The sequence below is a fragment of the Pinus tabuliformis genome, chromosome 5_2 (assembly GCF_031772625.1).
Source record: "Pinus tabuliformis cultivar Carrire ecotype Pingquan chromosome 5_2, CPIR1, whole genome shotgun sequence".
NCBI lineage: Eukaryota > Viridiplantae > Streptophyta > Pinopsida > Pinales > Pinaceae > Pinus > Pinus tabuliformis.
This window is the reverse complement of record NC_142306.1, coordinates 409,340,882-409,366,909: the sequence shown is the minus strand read 5'-3', so window position 1 is coordinate 409,366,909 and position 26,028 is coordinate 409,340,882. Positions and strand designations below refer to the sequence as shown.

Below are 26,028 nucleotides of genomic sequence, written 5' to 3'. Positions count from 1 at the left end.
TATGGAAGGAAATATTATATCACCATTTTGTCAAAGGTGACCACTTGACCCAATGTGTTTGTTTATCAGATACAAAGCAATGAAGGGATCCTTCCAAGCATTTGTTCACTATCTCAGTTTCTCTGTCAGGCTGAGGATGATAAGATGAGCTATGAGCAAATTGAGTATCAAGACAAGAAAATAATTTTGTCCAAAAATTTCCAATGAAAATGGAATCTTTGTCATTTACAATAATCTTTGGGTTTCCATGTAGTTTTTGAATTGTTTCCATAAATGTTTTAGCAACTGTAATGGCTTTGAAAGAATGAGATAGTGTAAAAAAGTGTGCATACTCGATAAGTCTATCAACTACCACCATGATGACACGGTTTCCTTCAGATTTGGGTAAACTTGTGATAAAATCCATTGAGACTTCCTCCCAACGCTGACTTGAAATGGCTAAAGGTTGTAACAATCTTGGGGTCTTAATTGTCTCAACTTTATTTTGTTAGCAAACCAAACATTCTGCCACAAACTTCTGAATATCAGATTTAAGGTCATCAAAAAAAAATTGACCCTATGGTAAGTTTTTAAAAATCCTTAGTTCCCTCCTAAACGAAAGGTGTTCAATTCCAAAAGAATGTTTTGTTTGATTTGGGAGTTCTTACATAGATATAAGTGATCTTTGTACCATATAGAATTATTTTTCTAGATAAATGTATCAGATGTACTGAGATCTTGTTGCGACTTTTGAATGAGTGTCCACACCCCTTCATCATTCTTCCATTCATCCCTTGCTTCAGTTATATAATCAAGTTGGATAATAGAAATTGCATGAAGCAATGCTTCCACATCATCATCCCTTCTTGAGAGTGCATCTCCAACAACATTTTACTTTTCCTTTTTTAGATGCTTTCAAAATCATAACCCAACATTTTTGTAATCCATTTTTATTGTTCTTTTGAAGACAATATTTGTTCCAAAAAGTGTTTAAGACTATCATGATCTATTTTACCTTTAATCGTCTTCCTATTAGGTGAGGGTGTCATGCTTCAAAGCATGTAGCATTGCCAACATTTCCTTCTCATAAATAGTTGTGTAAATATTTTTCCTTGTTTGGACAAATTTCAAAAGTAATGGGTTTTCCTTCTTGCATTAAAACAACACCAATTTAATTTCCTGAGGCATCACATACCACAATAAAGGTCTTTGTAAATTCTAGTGTAGCTAAGACCGGGGCTTGGCACATTGCTTCTTTAAGATTTTTAAAGGTCTTAGTTGCTTCTGGAGTCCCAAAAATGCATCTTTCTTCAATAATGTTGTTAGAGGTGTTGATGTTTTCCCATAATTCTTAACAAACTTGCGATAATACCTTGTCAACCCAAGAAATCCTTGAAGATGCTTTAGAGTAGTGGGGGTTTTCCATTCCTTAGTGGATTTAATTTTGTTAAAGTCTACCATAACACCTTCATGAGATAAAATATGAAACAAATATTCTACCTCTTCTAGCCCAATAGTTTAAGCACCCTGTCAACATGTTGAACCTGATCTTTCCAACACTTATTATAGACTAGTATATCATCAAAAAATACTGACACAAAATTTCTGAGGGTTTCAAAGTGGAATTCATCAAACTTTGAAATGTGGAAGGTGCATTGGTAAAGCAAAATGCATGACCAAAAATTCATAATGACCTTCACAAGTTCTTAATGTTGTTTTTGGAATGTCTTTTATCTTCATTGTAATTTGATGATATTTGGAACGAAGATCCAACTTGGTGAAGTAAATTGCTCCATGTAATTCATCTAACAATTCATACAAGAATGGGAAATTTATCTTTAATAGTGAGTTTATTGTGTTCTCTATAATCCGAACACATACGCTATGATCCATTCTTCTTGTGCACCAATACTATTGGGGAAGAGAAAGCTTTGGCTAGGCGAATTATACCTCCCTCTAGCATTTTTGCAACCATACGTTCAATTTCACTCTTTTTGGCATATGGGTATTTGTAAGGCTTGATGTTAGGAAGAACACTTCCCAAAATCAAGTGAATAGCATGATCATGATCACAAATAGGTGGGAGAGCTTTGGGAGTCTCAAATACCTTGGAATGATTGTTTAGGACTCTTTGGAGATATGGAGAAATGGATGATATTGTTTGAACATCTAGTGAACATAATTGTTCAATTACGCCTCGTTGTTTTTTCTTCAAAACCATTGTCATGCCATTATAGTTGATTATCTTCCTTGGTTTCCTTGTGATACCCCTTAATTCAATTTCATTTATTTGCCAGAAATGTTTGAAGAAAAGTTCTTGAAAATGAAAAGCTATCATCCCCAAAAATTGTAACAATTGGACTCCTAATACAACATCAAAGCCACCCATTGGAATGGAATGCATTAGACTATTCAATACATATTCCCCCATGGTTGGCTTGATACTATGGCACTTCCTTGAGCAATTTATAGTTCCTCCATTTGCAACCATCACTTGACACTCTGGCGTTGGATATAGAAAGCAATTCAATTCCTTAACTATCTTACAATGACTAAAATTATGGGTACTACCCAAATCAAACAGCACTATTACCTTTTTCTTCTTGATATATCATTCTACCTTGAGAGTTTGAATGGTAATTCCTGCCAATGCATTATAAAATATGGTCATATTCTTTTCTTCTTTCTTTGGGGTTGGTTTCTGGTGTATATCCTCTTCTTTTGATGTTTCTTGTTAGTTTTTTTTCCTCCTCTTAACAATCTATGTAAAATAATTTATTCTCAACACATTTATAACTTTTATTGTATTTTCTATTACATTCGTAACAAATCCATTTTGTTTTTTTTCCTCCAATTGTTGTGGTGTCAACCTTGTAGGTTGTGGAAGTTTAGGAGCAGCAAGACTTCCATCTTTATAATTGTGAGTGGTAGCCCTGCTTATTATAGTAATTGTGCTTTTGACTTTTCTTGCCACCCTAAATGTGTTTTCCAATGAATTAGGTTCTCAAAGGCAAATCTCATGTTGGATGTTATCCTTGAAAGTCCCTATGAATACATCAATCATATGCTCCTCTAGAATATCAGTTACCTTGATATTCAATCTTTGGAAGTCCTCAATGTGCTCCACCATTGACCCTTTTTGTTTAAGATTTATCAATTACCTAAAGAAGGTTTTGTTCTTTGTATCCTCATAATGTGTTACCAATTCCTCCATAAAAATTGTTCATGTGACAATTGGTTTACAAGAAAAAATCATCAATACCTCACAAATTGATTGGATTCTAAACATAAAGATGCAATGCATACCTTTTTTGTGTGTGGCACATCATGTAGGTCAAAGAATTATCCCATCTGTTGTATCTAGGTTATCAGATCTTTGTCATCAACCTTCTTCATATTGATATTTGGAATGTGGTGGGTCTTCAACCCAAATTTAGAATCTTTAAAATCATGGTTCACATTATGTTTGTTCTCATCATGATTTTCATGTATTACCTTATCACCATTAAGAAGCATTTTTTTTAGCAACTTTGTCAAATTTCCCTTCAAACCTTCCATGTCTTCTTCTTTTTTTTGCTCCTAAACTATCCATCTTAACATTCATGTATGTTTTTTGTTTTTTCTTCTAAACCATCCATCTTAACATTCATTTTTCTTTGTGAGAGTGAGAATTGTCACACTCGTGCCCGCAATTTTGATACATCAAGTTGCATTTCTTCTTTTTCATGCGTCATAGTAGAGATTTTTGAGGGCATAATGGGTGCAGAAATTTTTTGTTTAGGAGGCATTTTGGAGCCAATTGATGATATTTATTCTTCACTATGCCCTTTCGAATCACTTCAAATTGATTTTTCAAACAAAGTTATGCAAATTTTAAAATACACACTTTTTAGAGTTTGATTTTGAGCTTGTTGATAGGCTAATCTTGAAATTGTTCTCTAGGATTTTGGCCTCCCGAGGCCTAAACTCTCGTCTTGTGTTAGCCTATGTGTCCTCTTTCCAACCCCACCAGTTAGACCAAGATTGGATTCTTCAAGAAAAAGTTAGGACAAATCTCCCAAGATGCCCTGCTTATGGACTGATTCAGTAGAACAAACTTGTACGAAATTCCGTGTGCCATTGTTTCAATCTTTGACCTTAAAAATATTTTCCAAAAAACTATAGCTTTTGCACTTTCATTCACCTTTTACAAAATTCAATTTAGATGCCCGAAACAAAAAATGTGACGATTTTCCCTAAAACACTTATTTGAGACAAAATTTTGGAGCATACAAAAACCCTAACTTCCTTGAACCATATCTCTAAAAATATAAAGTAAGATCTGAAATTTTTACACGATATTCATGAAGATTATGGCTCCATGTGGTCGAAATTTCAGCTTTTGAAAGTCTTTCAACAAATAAACAAATATATATATATATATATAGCGATATAGCGAAAATTCCAAAAGTACTTGTTTAAAGTAGTGAAACTCTAGGATCCAAAACTCTAATACCATATGTTATTTAAACAGATCACAAAACAAAAGAAAAAATGGATCAACGACTTAACAATAAGCCTCAACAAGGGAGCAAATTCCTTTTACATCACGTAAATGAACAATTATTAGATGATACAAATGACAAGATCTATTTTGTATATATAGGAATCTAAATGATCGCAATAAAATCAAGGCCTATATAGCAATAATAATATAAGGACACAACAATAACAATAGTGGGCTTCTATGGGGCATAACAATAACAATATGGGGTTGCACTACTAGTATAGAGACCTAACATTTAGTTACAAAAAATTATGTTGAAATTGTAATTTTGGATTTTTTACCAACTTGAATTGGAATTCTACTACAACCTAAATTTACAATGTTAACAATTGATCTCCTGCAATTTTGTCAATTCCAAAGTAAATCTTGTTACAAGGAAAAACATATCAAAAGATACCAAAAAAGTTAATACGCAAAAAATTGTTAGATTTTACGTACAAATATACCAAAAGTAAATAAGTAAACCCCTTTATAAATAAAAACAACAAAGGTATAATCTAAAAAACAAAAAGACAATATTTATGTATTCCAAATTCAATCCAGTGCGTGAATCATTTCTTCTAAGAAAAGATGCATTACATTGCTCACAATTGATGAATTTGATTGTCATGAGTGGTACAACCTCTACTACAACCTGAATTTGCAATGTTAACAAATTGATATCTTATTAGAATTTAAGTTTAAAAAACACCAAAAGTTTCCCCCTACTAAACCATATTTTTAGCGTATATTTCCAAATTTTTACCTTTTTTTCAGTTTGTTATCTTTAGAGTTTAGTTACAAAAATTATGCTGAAATTGTAATTTTGGATTTGTGGGCATTCTTATTTATATTGTACATTTGACGATCATAAATTGACCAGTTCTTAGAACATTTGAACTTCAGGTTTTACTCGTCATGAAAGTACCCCAAAAAAAATGAAATATAAACCATTTTCTCTATAATTTTATGTATAAAAATATTTAGTAGAAACATAAAATATTTAGTAGAAATAAGTAGAACCCTTTATGAATAAAAATAATTAAGTTATAATCAAACCACCAAAAAGACAATGTTTATGTACTCCAAATTCAATCCAGTGAGACAAGTGCAACAAGGGCATCCTTTAGTAATTCTAGGAAAAGAGGCATTAAGTTGCTCACGGCTAATGAATTTTACTCTCGTGGCTAAGAAAATCATAGAACACACAATGGCAGAAGACGCTAACATAGAAACTAAGAGTTGTGGAACTTGAGTACTCATTCACTGATGGAAAATAAAATATTTTTAAAATAGATATTTTATGAAGTGACCCACAAAGAGAAAAACAAACAGGAAGAATATAACTAAAGGAAAACTAGTTCAGAAACCAGTGGCAAACACTGCTCGAAAAAGAACAGATATCCAGGTGGTACAAGAATAGGAGCATTTTGTATTGCAACTTCTAACTTTACTTCGAGTACACTGAAAACATCAACTGCTAATAAGGAGTCAAAATTTTCAACAACACATAACAAAGGAACAGTTGAACAGCACCCTTCATCATCACGAATCAATGCGGAGATGACCTCCGAACACAAAATAGGAGTACATTTAACATTATTTAAACTTTATAAAAGGACAAATTCTAGGGCACTTCACAGAAACATAAATTATTATAGAACAAGACCCAAAAAGAACGGCATAAATCAGGATCCAGCCCAGTAAAATTGTCTGACAGCAAGAACACAATATTTTCTGCACACTAAATGTGGCTAACAATCAAGTTGAAGATAATTCAGAACTAAATGCCAGGATGCATGTTAAACCAAATCCATGACACATCAGTTTTTCACCACAGAGAACATGAAATTCAAACACAGACGTCTAATTTATTTCAAGACTAATTATTGTTTGAAACCAAAGCTTAATTTATATCAAAAAGACTAATCATCAAAACTGAGTTAATGTACTCCACATCTCCAAAACATGTGATGTGCTGACGTTTAACTCGAGAACATAGTGCTCTATAAATCTCATGTTTGAGGCATTAAGCTGCCAAAAAAAATAACACCCAAAAAGGAGGTATCATAGCCTTCTTCCTCGTCGTCCACCCTTTCTTCTGGTGCTGTCCGTTGGAATTGGAGTCACGTCCTCTGTTAAGAGCACAAAATTATATATAAGACAGAATCTCGACTATCCTTGTGATCACCTCTTTCATATACTTGAGACCAATATTTCAGTAACAGAAATTTTTACCTATACGGCCAATCTTCATCCCAGATCGAGCAAGAGCACGAAGAGCAGATTGTGCTCCAGGCCCAGGAGTCTTAGTTTTATTTCCTCCCGTGGCACGAAGCTTAATGTGCAAAGCAGTTATTCCCAGCTCCTGGGACCAGTGATAACATATCCAGCTTAGGCACCTCAAATAGATAGTACTGGCTGCAACTCATAAAAATGATCTAACACTCTGCATATACCACATACCTTGCATCTTTGTGCAACATCTTGTGCAGCAAGCATAGCAGCATAGGGTGAAGATTCATCTCTATCAGCTTTAACCTTCATGCCACCTGTTTGCACCATGTATAACAATATTTCAGAAATACGAGTCTCTAACATCTCATGCTCTAACCTCTAGAGTCTAATCATTTTCACTAACAAAATTGAAGTCTCGTGGAGGCAATAACATGCTTGATTACAAGAACTTTACCAGTAACACGAGCCATTGTTTCCTTCCCAGACAAATCAGTCACATGCTGCACAATAAGGCAATTAGTCCACAGTGTCTTTATAGAGGATATCACAGACAAGTTAGAGCCCCACACAAATAACAAATTTCCATCTTACCACAAATGTATCATTAAATGAAGCAAAAATGTGTGCCACACCAAACACTTGTTCTCCTTCTCTGACAGTAGGCCCTAGTGTCACATTATCCTCCTTAGGTTCCCTGACCTTTTTCTTGCCAGACTGCATGGAAGATGGAAAAATTATTGATAAATAAACTAAAGGACATACCCTTGATATTAGCACAATTGAACAATTTTTGTAATCTCAAATACAGAAATTTTGATTTGCGATCAGCTTGCCAAAGATAAATAACATGGCAAAACTTGCTTCTTTTCATGCAAAAAGGGATTGTCTTGTATACTACACACACTGAATATAAAAGTAAATAATAAGAACTGAAGTGATAGCAAACAACCGGAGGAGAAATTCTCTCCGGTTGCTGTTGATGACGTGATAAAACAATGAACATATTCACAAGAGTCAATTTTCTGAAATATAACATAAGCTCATGAGCTAAAAAGAAATATATAGTTTTGTACTGGTCATAGTAGAATGTTCTTGTTCTGTGTCAGCTTATGAAACATCTCTACGTTTATGCAGAGTCTGGAGGAAGCATCACAACTCAAAAGCATACAAAACGATTTAGAGAGGGATGTTATACAAAATTTTCATTCAACGTCCATAAGAAAATAGGCAACCCAATATATACAAAAACACCATACAACTGAGTGTACATGACATGTATGCAAGTAGAAAAAAATTGTTGATAAAGAGCATACTTTCTAAATTCGGGCTTCTGTGATCCATATTCTAATTTTTTAGTTATCTTTCAGTGAAAATCACATGGGAGAGTTTTTTGCCGACGCGTTTCGAACCATCTAGTGTGGTTCATCGTCAGGACAAGATGGTGATTCAGAGCGTGGCATCAGAATAAATAGACAGATTAATGTAGAGACCATTAATATCTTAATGGTTATTATAAGTTATAACAGCTAGATAAGTTATAACAGCTAGTTTAGAAAAAGAATAATAGAGGGGACTTGAGTCAAAAATCAAGATTAAGATCAAAAAAATAATTTTCGATAAAAGGAGGAATTAAATTGATTTAATAATATCAAAAATAATTTTAAATGTTAAAGCATTAATGGTCTCTACATTAATCTGTCTATTTATTCTGATGCCACCGTCTGAATCTCCATCTTGTCCTGACAATGAACCACACTAGATGGTTTGAAACACGTCGGCAAAAAACTCTCCTATGTGATTTTCACTGAAAGATAACTCCAAAAAAGAGCATACTTATTAAGAAATATACTAACATAGAGCGTATTGGTCGTGATTACAAGTGCACAATCCCAATACAATCCATCAGGTCTTGACAAATGAAAGTCCTAAATTCCAAGTACTAGAAAAGTTAATCCAAATGAAACTTTCAAATTTCAACTGCATGCTTGGAATTCTTAAAACTAACTAGTACCTGAGTTTTGCCTAACTAGCATAGATCCACCCTAATCCCAGATCTATTAAGCCCTGAGATGGAACCAAAATAAAATCCGGTGCAAATTTCTTCATATTCGAAAGATCTGGGGTTAATATGGATCTAAGCTCATCTATTTTTTATTCTTTAAGCCAGCATTTTTTTTCTTTCTTATTTTTAGAGGGGAGGAAATAATGCTTATAGAAACTTACCGTTGTCCCTTTGGCTAAATTGTCGCACTATGTGGGACATATCTATGCTGTCAAAATCAACCAAGACTTGCACCTGATCTCATCTGGCACCAACTCAGAGAGGGGGGAGTGGAGAGAGGCAGAGAAGGTTGAACACAGGTATCCACAAATACAAATCTGATCACCCCAATGATTACTGCTATTTTATGAGTGAATTACACCAACAACAGAGCTGACATTCCCTCCACCTGCGCTGTAAGAGCAACTCTTCCCTTGGAGGCAAACATGCCATTTTTTACGGTTGAATAAATTTAGGTATGTCATGCATCACAGCTTGTCAACTTCATACCGCATGGTGTTGATACCTTCTATCAAGGTTAAAGTGATGATGATGATACCTTCTATGTGATCTATCATGGTTAAAATCCAGTTATTTTTTACAAATTCCAGTGGATTTCAGTGACCTCTTCAAATTGCTACCAGCATACTTCAAGAAACTTAGATGCTGAATTAATTTAGCAAATTTAGCATGCTTCATGTAATTTATTTCAAAATAAACTATAGTATTGCTCTTTTCTTTGTGGCCTGTTACCCACCACTTCATGGGTGATATCCCCAAGAGAAATTTTTCTCCATGATGAACCTCAGTCAGCAGCCAGCAGCCCCTTGCAGGCTCCTACTAGCTCGTTGTGCCATTTCTCTGCCACCTGAGCCAGCCATGTGGTCCCTCACCCACCTGTATTGATCGTATGTTTGAAGGTGGGCCTCCCGAATCTAAAGGTATGTCTTGTCATTTGGTAATTTTGTATTGGGTTTGCTTATCATGGATACTTCTGGGTATAGATTGATGAGGGAATTTGGCAGAAAGGGTGGGCTTAGTTTGTGCTCTTGTCCCCTTGATCCCTTTTGGATGTTAGTCTCGTGGGATCTCCTTTATTGACCATTTGGTTCTAAGGTGGTACGACTTGGGAACCCCCGACTTTGGGTGCATGGCCCCACTCTTTTATCCACATATATTACTCTCTTTCCACTCACTATACCCCATTCATCATTACTCCCACCTGGGTCCACATTTCCATTTTGGGTCCACATAGGGCCAGCCTCCCTACCCCCCTTGCCCCCACCTTCGGTCAGCCCTAGAATGATGCCCCGGAAGTTGAAGCAGTGAAAAGAAAAAGGAAAAAGCATAATTGGCCACATTTAATAGGAAATTGTACCACAAAATGCAAAAGATGGCCGAGATAAAATAATTAGCACATGGACAAAAAACCAATACATTAGCTCTACCCCAATCCATGGTCATCACCCTGGTTCCAGTAACCCATGATTATCCCAACCCGTGGACTATCTAAACAGGGGTAATCACTGTTATATCTTACATCTCTTGTCCTTTGAGCCCCGAGCAGTTAATTAAAGAAAACGCATGAAAGGCAAAAGGCATATAAAGAAGGGTGGAGAAATCAAGGTCGGGGCACCTCATGTACCACAATTGCTCCCTCCTACCCATTACAAACCCAAGTGTGGGCTTCCCCTTATCTAGCTACCCCTATGCCCCAATATGTGGCCCAGGATTGCCCCTTTCATTCCCTACTCCATTCCACTTATTTTTCACTTGCCACCCCCATTAGAGGGATGTTCCTTGGACATACTATCCCCTTTAAGGGTTGAAACCACCTAATAAGGTACTCGGTTAACCCCCTTTGGAGCTTGGAGACACTAGCACATGCCAAAGCCCACTACGAAAGGGCATGCCATTATGAAGTGCCCGCTTTGTTATCCATGGTTTGTAAACTCGTTTACACGATTATTTTAATAACTGGTTGTACTGGAAGCTTCGGGACACATTGGATCTTATGCAGGTTTACAAGTGGTTTCCATTTGGGTTTAGTCTCTCTATACAGGATCCTAACCCCTAGAGGTCCACATTGGCACATACAAGGTGTGTATAAAGCCATTGGCCTTCACCGCAACAAATAGCACTCCATGGATCTTCATCAATGCTCAGAGACTACTAGCGATCCACTTTTGGGATGATGGTGATATGCTTGGTTCATTATGCCCAGTAGGCCCCCATAAGAGCCCCACACTCTTAACAAGTGTCCCAAGACCTGTGCGACATCATGGCAGCATTCATTCCACCACTCAGACCCCTGCAAAGGATCTACAAGCATCTACGATTCATATGGAGACCCATGGGGTCATTTATGTGCCTTTAGACCCACTAGGAGCACCACAAGTCTACTACTTGGAGAACAAGGGACCACCCCCTTTTCCATCATATCCTGAGGAATTTATCTCTCAATATGGTACTTCAGGACATTATCAAGCCTTTGGAGGGCCCCACGACATGTACATATTATTATTTGGCCCCTTGTGAGGCTTATTTTTCCACTTCTGAGCTAGTTTGGTGGGCTTGTCACCAATAGGGGTTTTAATTGGCACATTATTTTATCATTAGGGGCTAATGTAGGCCCATAGGCTAATTCAAATTTCTTAGGAGGTTATATATTGATGTTAGATACATTCATTTGGATCGTCACTTGACTTGGGATCTCTCTATATTTAGAGAATTTCGCACTTTTTCCTTGGAGGACTATTTTGGATGATGGAGAATTTTGATGTATGGATTTTGGCTATTTCTATCTTGGGGCTTCTTATTGTGCAGAAATGATGTTGGTTTCTTATTGTGCAAATTAGTTGGATATACTCTATAATGTTGTAAGTAAATTTTAACGTTGTTATTCTTGTTGTTGCATACTGCTAAAATTAGGGCTAGTTGTTGCATAATTGAAATGTGGAATTAAGCATGTTTTAGCTAATTCAATGTATGGGCCAATGTTATATGAATGAAATGTCCTAGATATTATTTGTTTCCATAAGCTTGCATCATTTGCTTTGAAGTATAAATGCTTGAAATTCACTTTTCTTTTCTTTCTCTCAACATTGGATGAAGCTTACTTTTCGAGCCTCCTTGATCAAGAAACCAGGTTCTTACTCATCATCATCCTTGACTCCATATCCCCAAGTGTAATAGGCACTGATCCCTAAAAAGGGTGGCCATCTCCTTCACCTTTTACCACTTGTTTCCAGGTCTACTCTATAATGTTGTAAGTAAATTTTAACGTTGTTATTCTTGTTGCTACATACTGCTAAAATTAGGGCTAGTTGTTGCATAAATGAAATGTGGAATTAAGCATGTTTTAGCTAATTCAATGTATGTACCAACGTTATATGAATGAGATGCCCTAGAGATTATCTGTCTCCATAAGCTTGCATCATTTGCTTTGAAGTATAAATGCTTGAAAGTCACTTTTCTTTTCTTTCTCTCAACATTGGATGAAGCTTACTTTTCGGGACTCCTTGATCAAGAAACCGAGTTCTTACTCATCATCAACCTTGACTCCATATCCCCAAGTGAATTAGGCACAAATCCCTAAAAAGGGTGGTCATCTCCTTCACCTTTTACCACTTGTTTCCAGGTCTAGCCCTCAAAGGTCACCTAGGGCATCAATTTCCAGGGAATTGACCCAAGGAAAAACTTTGATCTCCTACAGGCTACTGTGTTGGTGGGTCCCCTCCCTCTCCTCCAAATTTAAGGCAATTCTAAGGCTGGAATCTATGGGAATCCCAAGCCCTAGCTCTAGGATCAAATTTTGAAGTAAATATTCTTGTATGGTCCTTTCCCTTCACCTTGTCCATGATAGGAACATCATTGGTTGTTGCATTCCATCCCCGAGTAATCCTCACGCCTTACCCCTGGAAGACCAAGTCCCTTGCTTAAAAAGCAAGCAAGTTCCATTCTTCACTCCATCCTTGGGAAAGAATCTCCAGGGTCACTTTCCACCTATCCATTGACATATACTTTACAAGTGATCCCTACACTACAGGGACTCCTCCCATCGGTGAAAGTCTATAAAGAGCAAGGAGACTTAGTTGTGGTGATAGTGGACTAAGCCTCCACTGTTGCCCTTAACCTAGCAATTGCCCTCTTAGGAACCCCTTTTAGGTCCCCTGCTAGTTTGAGTGGTAACACGTCCCTAAGAACTTAAAGTAGTAATCACCCAAACCAACAAGTGCTTAGTGTACAAAGGCAGCACACTTGATGGACATGAAATGAAATACTTGTACATAATTAAGATATTATCAAAGATCATATTTGATTGAAGGATTATTTAAGGAAATTATCAAGAACATTAATTGAACGAAGGAATGCCACTTTCAATAGAAACTACATTAATTAAAGGAATACAACTTCCCATAATCACATAGATTATAGTAATGCCTATTTCTTCCATTCTTATTGAGAAAGTGCACAAGGATTGTGGAGAAAGGATCAGGATTCTTAGACCAATTCAAGAGCAATTGCGCAAGGATTGTGGAGCAAGGATCAGGATTCTCAGGGCAAATCGAGGATTTGAGACTACCTTCAGCAGAGAACAGTTGTAGAGCAGAGAAGCCTAGCGCTTTCTCATAGAAAGAGTATTGGTTGCAGTAGCAGCGTGAATTATAGTAGATCCATTTGCTCAAAGAACAATCAATAAAATACCACAACAAAGAACGCATGTTTTCCCTTTTCGGTTCCTAAGTAAAACAAGCGTGTGTCAATTTTGTGGGAATGTGTTCTTATCGATTACTTTCCCCTGCATGTTGAAAGTTAAGAAACTTTGTATCTTGGTGAAAGTCAATTTGGTTTCAGTTTTCAGTTGCATTGCTTTCAGTAATTCATCTAAGTAGTGTGCAAAGTTTCAAGAAAATTAACATGGTATCAAAGCAGAGTTCTGCATAAAAACTAGCAACACAATTGTTCAGTCAATGAAGAGAATATGATCAGTCAGTAGGCTTGCGTTGGAGTTTTGAGTAGTAGTTTTTGGATAAGTTGTCATTCCAAGGATTGAGGGCAGATCACTATTTAGAGAGAACCTCTAACTTATACTCATGGAGGGAGTGGATCCCAGTGGTGTTGGAAGATAATTGGGTGCTAGAATTTGCACATAATCAAATAATTCCACTTGCAAATCGCCAACAGTTAATTTAGCATAACAAGAATGACACCAAGGCTAGCAGGATCATTCTTGAGGGTGTCAAAGACCATATTATCCCTCATCTCCAAGGGAAGAATACAGCATACGAGATGTGGAAAGTCATCTTGGATTTGTATCAGGGTTCCAATGATGCCACTAAAGTACAAGCTAAGAAATATCTGGATGAGCAAAGGAGAGCCCATTGTTACGTACCTTTCCAAGTTCATTCAAGTTCAGGATGAGCTAGCTGGAGTGGGCGAGACTGTAGTAGACAAAACCTTGTGAGTCTTGCGCCACTAGGACTTCATAAGTCTTGGGATAATTCCAGGATGCAATCAGTGGCAAAGAGAATCTTCCCAGCTAGGAAAGGTAGTGGGGAGACTGCATCCAAGACGAAATTTAGAGGGGGATGAGAGATGGAGTTTCAACAAAGACAGAGGACAAGGAGAACTTTGCATTGGTGGGAAAAGGTAGCAAAGCCAAGGGCAAGAAAAGCGAAGGAAAGGCCGAGTCTAATCAAAAGGGCGAGGAGAAGAAGAAAGATCTAAACAAGATCAAATGCTTCCATTGCCACCAATTCGGGCACTATGTCACTAAGTGTCCTAACTGAAAGAAGGGGTCCGGTAAGGACCATGTTGCCGCATCAGCTGAGGTAAATGTGTTTTCTTCTCAAGTCGAGAAAAAATTCTCATTGATAGCTTGCATGGCATGCTAGGTACGCAACATTGTATGGTACATTGATTTTGGAGCATCCTTCCACATGACCGGGGACAACGTATATTTCAACCAGTTGACGGAGAAGGGCGTGCAATTCAATACTAAGCTAGGAGACGATGTCAAGTACTTGACTAGGGGAGTAGGTACTGTCAGTTTTGAGAGGGAGTCTAGTAGCTCTCTCCATCTCAGGGATGTCCTCTATGTTCCAGGCCTTAAGAAGAACCTTGTTTCCTGTTGCTAACTAGAGGACAAGGGGTATGATGTCATTTTTAACATAGGTGAGGCTTACCTCAAGCACTTAGCTTCTAGATCCATGAAGTAGATTGGTGTGAGGATGAAGAATCTTTACAGGTTGCAGGTTGAGACATGCGCAGTCTTGAGCAGCGAGGCAGGAAATGCACAGATCAGAGGCGTGGGGGTGCTTTGGAACAAACGCATGGGACATTTGCATCATGGGGCATTGAAGATCCTTCAGCAGATAGCCACAGCACTACCATAGTGTGCATTTGTTACAATTGGCAACTAGGGCCAAACTCTACATGGGTCATCTTATTTATGACAGCTGATATTTTTCTTGGATTCCTCTCTCTGAGAGGTGTAGGATTGATCTAAAGATCATCCCATTCTAACATGTACAAATGAAGTTATGAATTTATTTTGCTTTTGATTATGGACAAATTGTCAAGGTCGACCAGCAAACTCATGTAGGCTCAAAAGCCCAACAGTCACGTCTATTCATCCTCAACGTTTGCCTATAAATACATGATGCCTCCTCCTCATTTGGACACACTTCACTCACTCATCTTCTCTCTCCTACTTTGATTGGGTACGAAAATAAGAAGCTCCTGTCCACACGTGCGAAGAAGAAGATAGTCATTCTCTGTTTTGGGCATTGACTAGTGTTGACCAAATTTCAAGAAGAGCTTTGACCATCGTTGGCCTGTTTGATTGTGTTTTTGTGAGGGAAATTTTTGTTTGGGCAGGCCGCATTTTTGGGCACAGAAATCAAGGCATTCCGTACTGTTTGACCAACGTTGACTGTAGAGAATTGACCATATGTTTGACTTTTGCGTTGACCAAGTTTGACTATGATTTTCAAGACTATTTTGGGCTGATTCAGAGGACTATTGGAGGCTGAAGTTGACTGTGTTTGACGGAGCTGAATTGAAGAAGAAAATCTACCATGTTGACCAACGTTGACTTTTCTAGTTAGGGCTCTCTTGTTGTTGTTCTAAATTATCAGAATTTGTAAATTGTACTCTCTCTTTGTTGAAATATTGAAGACTAAAATAAGATTTGATCAAGGGTTTCCCCACATTGGGTTTTGTCCCTGGCTGGTGCCACATCTTGTGTCCTCTTGTCTTGGCTTGTCTTCTATTGTTTATGTTTATGTTCTATCAGCATTTTACTTACATGTTTATGTGATTGCTAAACTGAAATTGATATTGGGCTCATAAAGAAATTGAAGTAAAATTTCTATAAAGCATAAGAACATACCATTGTTGCCTAAAATTAACAGCATTCAACCAGCATGATGTGTGCAAGGGGTGCACACTCGCAAGTATGCCAAGTCATCTTCTCAGGGCCGAGACAACGAAGCCAAAGGGATTTTGGAGGTAGTACATTCAAGCGTGTGTGGGCCCCTCTCTTCTCCATCCCTCATGAGACACAAGTACTATGTCACTTTCATAGATGACTATTCCCCGAAAACATGGATCTTCTTTATGAAGAAAAAGGAGTAGGTCAAAAGGAGTAGGTCTTCTCAAAGTTCATGGAGTTTAAGGCCTTAGTAGAAACCAGACCGAGAAGAAGATCAAAGCATTGAGGAGTGATAATGACAGGGAATATGTCTACAACATTTTCAGGGATGTGTATGCCAAGTAGGGCATTAGGAGATAGCTTACAACACCCCATAACCCTCAACAAAATGGGGTGGTTGAGAGAAAGAACCGTAACATAGTTGGAGCGGCCAAGGCCATGTTGCATGACCAAGGGCTACGCATGTTCTTGTGGGAAGAGGCATGCAAGACTGCAATATTTCTACAAAACAAGAGTCCACACAAGGTGCTTCGATGAGTTCACCAGAGGAGGCTTTCACAAGCAAGAAGCCTGATGTTTCTCGCTTTCAAATCTTTGACACCAAAGTTCACTGCCATGTGTCCAAAGAGAGAAGGAAGAAGCTAGATGCCACAACTAAAAAGGAACTTTTGTTGGTTACAATGAGACATCTCAAGTGTACAAGGTGTATATATCATCACTTGAGAAGACAGTTATAAAGTGGGACGTGAGGTTTGAGGAGGACAGAGCTCTAAGGGAATCCTTAGAGCGAGAGCAGGTTGGAGTACCTGAGGAGGAGCTACTTGCTCCCAAGCAGGAACCTTAGCTAGTATCACAAATTGAGTCTCAATCAGGTGGCAAGCAGGTCGTACAACAAGATGACAAGGAGTCATTGTAGGGTGAGGGGGACAGACCAGGATGAATGGAGGCAGCCACTCAATCAGTGACTCCTGGCACAGGGAAGTAGGGAGCCAAGTGGGTCGAGACTCGACAGGTTGATTCAAGAGGTCGAGAAGCGACTTAAGACTCCTAGCTCTATGTTCAAGCAAAGCAAGCAACCTATACACTGGATATATGGCTTTGATGATTGAGTTATTTGATACATAGCCTTCTTGTTGTGAGGAAGCAGCCTCGGATGCTATGGTGGAGGAATATTCCTCCATCGTGAAGAACGATGTCTCAGAGATTGTGCCACGGCCAGAAGGGAAATCAATAGTAGGCTCATGTCGGGTGTACAAGGTGAAGCGTAGAGCAGTTGGTAGTGTGGAGAAGTACAAGGCCAAGTTTGTAGCCAAAGGTTTCTCGCAAGTTGAGGGCATCAACTATGATGAGATGTTTTCCCCAATGGCTCATTACTCATCCATCAACACTATTATGGAACTTGCAGTTCAAATGGGGTGTAAAATCCACCAGATGGACGTGAAGATAGCATTCCTCAATGGGTTGGTTGAGAAAGAGATTTATATGGAGCAGTCAGAAAGGTTTGAGACTTTCAGCAAAGACACTCATGTTTGCTTGTTGAAGAGATCTCTTTAGGAGCTCAAGCAAGCTCCGAGAGCATGGTACATTCGCATGGACACCTACCTTCAAGGATTGGGCTTCACTAAGAGTGAGGTGGATGCCAACCTGTACTACATCACAGTTAGAGGTCTTCCGCTCATTCTAGTGCTCTATGTTGACGATCTTATCTTAATTGGAGCAAACAGTGTGATCCAGGATTGCAAGGCAAATCTTGTAAGAGAAATTGAGATGAAAGACATAGGGCCTATGCACTATTTCCTGGGCCTGCAGGTATGACAGGGTGATGGCAAAATCTTCTTGGGGCAAGGGATGTACAAAATAGAGATCCTCAAGAGGTTCCATATGTAGGATTGAGGCCCGTGACCATACCTCTAGTCACACACTAGAGGAAGGTGGACGCTAGCAAAGCAGAGCGAGTATATGCTACACTGTACAAGCAGCTCATCGAGTCATTGATGTACTTAGTTAACAAACAACCTAACATATGTTTTGTAGTGAACCAATTGAGTCATTTCATGATGGATCCTACTAGAGTTCACTAGGTTGCTGCGAAGCATGTTTTGAGATATCTTAGAGGCACGACACATTATGGATTATGTTACAAATAGGTTGATGGAGTGAGGCTTGAGGGCTTCACAAATGCAGATTGGGCAAGGAGCTCCACAAATTGAAAGAGTACTTCAAGTTGTGTCTTCAGCATTGGGTCAACAGTTGTTTCCTGGTTCAACAGGAAGCAAAGATCAATTGCACTCATCAGAGTAAAGGCCGAGTACATGGCTGCCAATTTGGCAATGTGTGAAGCGATCTGGATGAGCAAGTTGTTTGTCAGACTTTTCAAGCAGAGGATGGAACCCGTTGTGATCCACTGTGACAATCAGAGTTGCATTAAGCTTTCTAAGAATCCAATTTTTCGTGATCACTCCAAGCATATCGAGATCAAGTATCATCATCTCAGTGGCTGTGTGCAAAAAAGGATAGTGAAGCTACAATACATTCCAACAAAGGAACAGACAACAGATATCTTGCCCAAGGCATTTGTAAGAGGCAATTTCATCTACTTCAAAGATAAGTTGGGAGTTGTACAAAATCCCTTCCTCGCTAAGAGGGAGTGTTGAAAATGTAGCGATGGAAGGTCTTCTAGCTTGTGCCTTTGTAACAATCTAGGGCAATTTTATATTCTTCTTCTTTAAAAAACTACAGCTTCCAGCAATTGTTTCACTCCTTTTTGGAAAGACATAAATAATCCAAACACCAATGTGTGTGTGTATGTATATATGTTAAATATTTAACAAATACACCATCCATTCAATAATATAATCTTAACTATTCCATAGTATAGTTCCACATATTTAAATAATTCCATTTGTACTTCAATATGAATATGTAATCAAGTCTTCTAGAACAGTGGTCAATTAAACTCAGATATTCTTCGGACTCCAACTCGAGATCACAGTAATGCTTCCAGAACCCTCTGATTGCCACCAAGCCCATCAGGGGCTTCGATTCTATCAAACACTAGATACAAGAGCGGCGGTTTGTCACAAAATAGTACTAGATATTTCACCTAGCCTCAGGATTTATTGTCTGCTTTGTAAAATTGTACAATGCGGGATCTGACTGCCTATCGGAATATAAGAAAATGTCAACGTGTATCCTTTACAAAAAATCCTCGGAAGGTTTTTCCAGTTGCAGGTCCACAATTCAACGCCACAAAAGACTTGATATTCAAGACTCACAGATTTTTGATTTTGAAACTACCCATTGAACTCTGATTTCAAGATAGATCACATACAAAATTCTATCTCAAGCACCTGTGAACATTTCTTAGACAATTGGCTCCATTATAGGGCTTAGGTTTGACATGCAATATCTCAAGTTCTCTTAAGAGTGTCAAAATATCCTTCAGAAAATAATTCGCATCTAGCCTTCTTGAGTTCAGTTACCAAGCTATCCTTCTAGAAATACTTCTTGAGCCAATGACAAGCCCTAACAAAAATTGCACATGAATTTTGAGTAGGATCCCTATATCGGAAAAAGGCCAAACCACCAGAAAGTCTCGCTCTTTAATAGTCACGTGATAGAATGCAAAACGAACTTGCTGCTCTTCTTAGAAAGAAAAGTGAGAATCTTTGCCGCTTTCAAAAACTCCTGAACCAAACAATACCCAAAAAATCGCTATCTCAGATAAGATTCTTTGTTTGAACAGAGAAAAAAGATAGAGATAGTCAACTCGGGTGGATATTTCACCATCAAAATTGACAAGAGAAACCCTAGTGTCGAAATCTCCTTCAGAAAATAATTCACATCTAGCTTTCTTGAGTTCGATTACCAAGTTATGCTTCTGGAAATGCTTCATGTGCCAATGACAAGCCCTAACAAAAATTGTGCATGAATTCTGAGTAGGATCCCTATATCGAGAAAAGGCCAAACCACCAAAAAGTCTCGCTCTTTAATAGTCCTATGATAGAATTCAAAACAAACTTGTTGCTCTTCTTAAAAAGAAAAGAGAGAATTTGTCACTTTCAAAAACTCATGAACCAAACAATACCCAAAAATCGCTACCTTAGATAAGATTCTTGGTTTGAGCAGAGAAAAAAGATAGAGATAGTCAACTAGGGTGGAATCTTTCACCATCGAAATTGACAAGAGAAAGTGGGGTCTTAAAACCCTCAGAGCAATGCCCAAAACATAAATGAAATGATCCACACTTGATGCTCAAAATGAATCTAATCCTCCTTTATTTATATGCTTCCTTGAGGGGTTTTATCTTCATAAATGGTTGAGTAAATCTTACTCAAAACCCCAATTCTAGGTTTTTCACCCCAGCTGCCCCAAAACTTGCCCAGCGATGGAGATTTTCCCCTTGTAGGTGGACTATAGCCTATGGGTATGGATAGGCTAACGAGTCTTATTTGTCCTCAATTTGTTGAGGACATTACAGCCTTAGCCAGTAAAGACCATGAATTACTCTTTCTCTCACATGAGTGCAAATTCATGAGATAGACTTCAGTTATGATGAGTTGATTTCCAATTTACTGGAATGGTCGTCAAGTTTGCATGTGTAGTGTTAGAGCTTCAATTTGTTGGAGTCTTCTTCAATTAGACTATAAGATGAGGTGGTGGTGACAAGTTGAGTTAGAACGAGTTAAGACTTCATTGTTGATTGGAGAGAGAACAAGTTTAGTTCTCAGTTAACTCGCAATAACAACTAAAGTAAATCAAGAAAGAACTTGAGCTAGTTGACTGAGAGCTAGTCCAAGTGTAACTGGGACTTGCTCCAGTTAACTAGCAAAGGGAACTCGTGACACTAGTGTGAACTGGAATTCAACTAGGCCTCCTTGCATGCATCGATTGTTATTTATAAAGAGAAGGATGAAGGCACAAGATCACAAATCATTCTTTGTGTGTGGAGTGCACATAATTGAGGAGAAATTGTGCGCAAGGATTTAGGAGCCTAAGTGTGCATGGATTTAGGAGCAAGTGCACAAAGGATTTAGGGGCCTGAAGTGAACAAGGATTGTGGAGCAAGGATCAAGATTCTCAAGGCAATTGGAGACTATCTTCAACAGAGAACAATTGTAGAGCTAAGAATAGTGAGGAGAAGCATAGCACCTTCTCAAAGACAGATTGTTGGCTACAGCAACAGCATGAATTGTAATAGATCCATTTTCTCAAAGAACAATCAATAAAATACCACTACAAAGAACGCACGTTTTCCCTTTTGGGTTTTCTGGGTAAAACAAGTGTCAATTTTGTGTGCATGTGTTTTTGTCTAGATTGTTTTCCGTTGCATATTGAACGTTAAGAAACTCTATCTCTCGGTGAAAGTAAATTTGGTCTCAATTTTCAATTTCCTTGTTTTCGTAACTTCATCCAAGTAGTGCACGGAGTTTCAAGAAAATTAAAAGCTAATTCGAAACATCGAATTCTAAATCCTAAAAATAGTTAAAGATGGAATCCAGTGGTTAGCATCTAACAAAGGAATACATTGATTTCACCTCTATAAAAAGTGTTGGAATTTGTGATTAAACTCAATTTTGGAGGTCAGTCAGTGACTCAACTCAAATATATTTGGGTTGGTCCACTGACTAATTGGACAATCAACTAGGTGTTATGAGGGTTAGTCAACTAACCCACTAACACACAAAGGACCTAAGTTTACAAGTTTGTCTACCCATTTGGAACCAACTTGGATAATCAAAGTTGACTTATCCAGCAATGTTTTAAGGGGATTGATTAGGCACTCATGTATAAACAAGTGACCTCATGTGTTGAGTGATATGACAAGAAGTGCGATGACATGCAATATTGCACTCTATGCTATAACAATATCTCTAAACACCACATTGTTCTCTTGGATATGTTATTTATTTTTATGGTTTATACAAAATGCATGACATAATATTGAAATATTACAAGTATATCATATGTAGAATTTATTGAATGTGGCATCGCCATAATTTCCTCCATGACATAAGTACAGAGGCATGAGAATGTACTAGCTAGTAGCAATGTTGTAGATCAGGTCATAGGTCAAGAGTTCATACTAGTTCTGAAAAGGAAAGGCAAACCATCGAAATTTCCCAGAAAATTATTGGAAATAAGTGTTAGGACCGTTGGTCCATGTAACCATTCATAAATGCAGTTTGTTGTGTTGTAGGGCTAAAACTACCACCATATAAATTCTAATATGCATGGTGTTTCTTCACATATGCAAGTCTTAGGGATTCATTGCAAAGATGCTAAGGAATTGGTGCAAAAGCTAAGAAAGCAAACAATAAATAGCCATTTTACTACTACACTATTGTGTGCTATATAAGTTATAACACAATAGTACACAAACATTTAATGCAATAAAATGCCCCAAGATCAGTTGTTTTTTGGACCAAAAGTAAGTTAAGAAAATATTAAGATTAATATTAAAGAAAAAGAAGAATGACATAAAAATTCAGATTATCATTCATCAATTGAGGATTAAGGTTTCAGTCTTGTTTATAAGCTTCAAACCTTTATATCTAAGTTTTGAGGCAGAAGTTAGCATTAGGGTTTATAATTTGCCTTTAGGGCTATTTATTTATTTGTTCCATGTCAAACAATCACTTTTTCAGGCTGGAAGTTTGCTCTGAAGTGGCTGAAACATTTCAGAAAACGTTTCAGTATCACACTGAAAAAGCTGGAAACACAGATTAGACACATTTCAGCATCACACTGAAACAGCTGAAAACAGCTTGGATATGGCTTCAAAACATTTCAGTTTTTTTAATAAAGCTTGAAAATGTCTGAGAGTCATTTCCAAGCCTTATCCTCTCTATTTAAGTTTCAAAAACAAGGAATTATGTATCCCCCCTTTTCCCAAACGTTTCAGGTAAATTAGCCTAGGATTTAATGATCCTGTATCACAAAAAGAGTGCAAATCATCTGCAAGTTAATGGTACAGTAGCGGCCTTTAATAAGATCCCAGAACATGGGCTAACTAAATTTGTACAACATAATAGCATCGCAGAGCATGGGTTAAAAGGTTTGTACAACATAATAATATCCCAGAGCATGGGTTAACTAAAGTTTGTTCAAAAAAAAGTGATGATTGGGATGAAAAGATTCCAGTAATACTTTAGGCGTTACCTAACTACCAATAAGAGATAGAATAAAAAGACACAATTTCAGTTGGTTTATAAGCAAGCAGCATGGATATGGTTCCTATGCAAGACAGAAGAATGCAAAGTTGCAGAAGGGCTAACCATATTGATGTATATAGAAAATTCAGATTTTTAGCAAATCTTCACCAAAGGTACCTATGCAAAACAGAAGAATGCAAAGTTGCAGAAGGGCTAACCAAATTGATGTAGATAGAAAATTCAGATTTTTAGCAAATCTTCACCAAACAGCTGAAAAAGCCAGACAGAAGGTCTGGCATGACTGACACATCAAGACTAAATCATTTCCAAGGGGAGATTTGGCTTTGCTCTAAGACAGTAGGTACCTGAAGCATCTAGGGTAGTAGCTACAGATGCATTGGTTGAGTCCATTCCTAGTTGTAGACATCAGCAATTATGGTACACTACAGTCGGCTCAAATGGATGGCATTATGGTCAGGATGGGTCAATGCCACTCACCTGAAGCCCTATACCCCAACCCCTTAATTCAAGACTTTTGTGCCACTCTCTTTTAGGGGAAACCATTAGGTTATGTCTGGTCAAATTTAGTTTTGATCAGCTGCGGTTTTTCCATTCCAGTTCAAGTCCTGTTTTATCGTTTTGTCTATCTTTTGGAGTCAGATTTTATCCACATTTTGATCCATTCTGAAATTTTTCAGGTCAACGTCACACTTGTGTGGTCGAGGAAGAGTCAGCATAGTTTGTTGAGTCAAGGCTTTGCGGTAGAGGAAAAGTAAATTTACATCAATCCATCTTTTGAATCTATTTCATTAAAGTTCAGTCCAGTTTTGCGGCATATATGATCACATGTGTCATCTTTTAAAGTTCAGAGAAGTATCTATGGTTGGGGATATCAGCCCAGCCAGGTCAAAAAAGTGGGTTCATGTTGGGATTAGGGTAATAACCAAATGGCCCCAGGTAACTCGTCAGGGACTGATGCCATACTTGTTGTGTCATTACGTCTTGGAACTTTAATTGCCAATTGTGTAGAGTCGAAGTTACGGAATTAGGTTGATCACCGAATGACACTAGGTAACTCGTTCCGTCATTAAGTCAGAACTTCAATTGCCAGTTGTGCGAAGTAGGGAGAAGTCTACATCTAAATCCTTCCCACGCATGGAGGGTTTACCCACCACACTGGCCAGTAGTAAATGTGATTAGGGTTTTTAACTCCGACTCCAAGACTTAACCAAATTTTCTCACTTTTCTATTGTATGTTACGGTGATCAGCTCTTGCTCACACGGGATGTCCATGCCCATGCCACAACGACAAAAGCTAACCAAACTATTCGGCAGTTTCAGCCTTCAATCACTGTTGTTCACTGAAGAAGAGCACTGTGCCAGTCTACAGCTATTGGGATGATCACGAATCCAGACAATCTTGCAAAAATTAATGCAGACTCTTAAACTACCTCTTGAGCTACTTCATAAATGTGTTTAAAACATACATTGTAGATGCGAGTTCTTTCAACTAATCCTAATAACAGCCAGTTTAAAAATGGACCTTATTTAAATTTGCACAGGCTTCTGTTATTAAGTGTATAAGATAAGTTCTAAAAGAACTCGATTCGCGGGATTCTTGAGCAAAGCCATAAATTTTCTTACAGTCTAGAGCGAAATGATTCAGAAGGACCGATAACTACGGTTTTTACTAAATACTTCGAGAAATCAAATTTTAGAGAATCTAAATTGTCTTTTTGAATGTATTCCCGTAGGCCTCAGATTTTTTGAAAAACAAACATGTTTCCTTGCGTATGTGTTTCTCGATCTTACGTGAGATATGTTGCAGAAAACTCTTTGTATATTACAAGCATTGTTTATATTCTGTTGCACTGAATCATAGATCAACTTTCAGGCCATGCATTTAGGCTGCGGCTGCATGATGCACGATTTAAAGAAGAAAAAATAAAAGTTTTAGCAATTCAGGGCAAGATTGGGCTCTTTAGAGCAAACTCCCGTATATTTTATACAATGAAAATATGAATTAAAAAACTTACATGCACAATCGATAAGAATCCATATCATTTAATCGACATTATAGCAGAAAAGATTTGTTCAAAACAGGCATTAAATCGAATCCAAATAACGTCTGGGTTAAACGTGACAGTAAATCTATACGAAACGAAACCCTAGTAGAAACAACGGAAGTTCAAAGGTTTGATCTTCATCAAATTTGAGAAAAACTTCAGAACTGAAACATAACATGTGCCGTTTGAAGGTCTAATGCTTACCATTTTGACGCAGTCGCGAGCTTCTGGATCAAAGGAAAAAGAACAGGACGAACAGGAACTATACGCCCTGTATTCTCACACACTCCAGCAGCAAAATGGCTTCTCTATAAGAAGAGTATTCGCTTAAAAAAACGCAACCATTGTGTTCCGCGGGTTCCAAACAAAACCCTAGAAACCCTACTTTTCAGGTCATGGTCACATGGGGTGAGTTGAGAGCTTCATTGACTTGGATAGCGATGGAATTGAAGTCCACTTGCCTAGTAGTGTGAACGAAATCTCAATGTCCAATAATTTATCTCTTAATTTAATAAATTTAATAAAGCGATAGGAAATTATTAATATAAACTTATTTTAAACCTAAATTTAATATTTTTTCTTAAATG

General features: G+C 37.8%; 1 protein-coding gene across 1 annotated transcript; it reads right to left on the bottom strand.

Annotated features, from left to right (window-relative positions):
- Positions 1-6,350: 6,350 nt before the first annotated feature.
- Positions 6,351-25,763, bottom strand: LOC149159262 (small ribosomal subunit protein uS11y-like). The gene is made up of 6 exons (XM_089436434.1): positions 25,646-25,763; positions 7,334-7,456; positions 7,197-7,242; positions 6,971-7,056; positions 6,743-6,872; positions 6,351-6,639 (listed from the first exon to the last, which is right to left on the bottom strand). Exons 1-6 carry the CDS (start codon positions 25,646-25,648, stop codon positions 6,572-6,574), a joined length of 456 nt encoding a protein of 151 aa, XP_089292560.1. The 5' UTR covers positions 25,649-25,763; the 3' UTR covers positions 6,351-6,571.
- Positions 25,764-26,028: the final 265 nt, after the last annotated feature.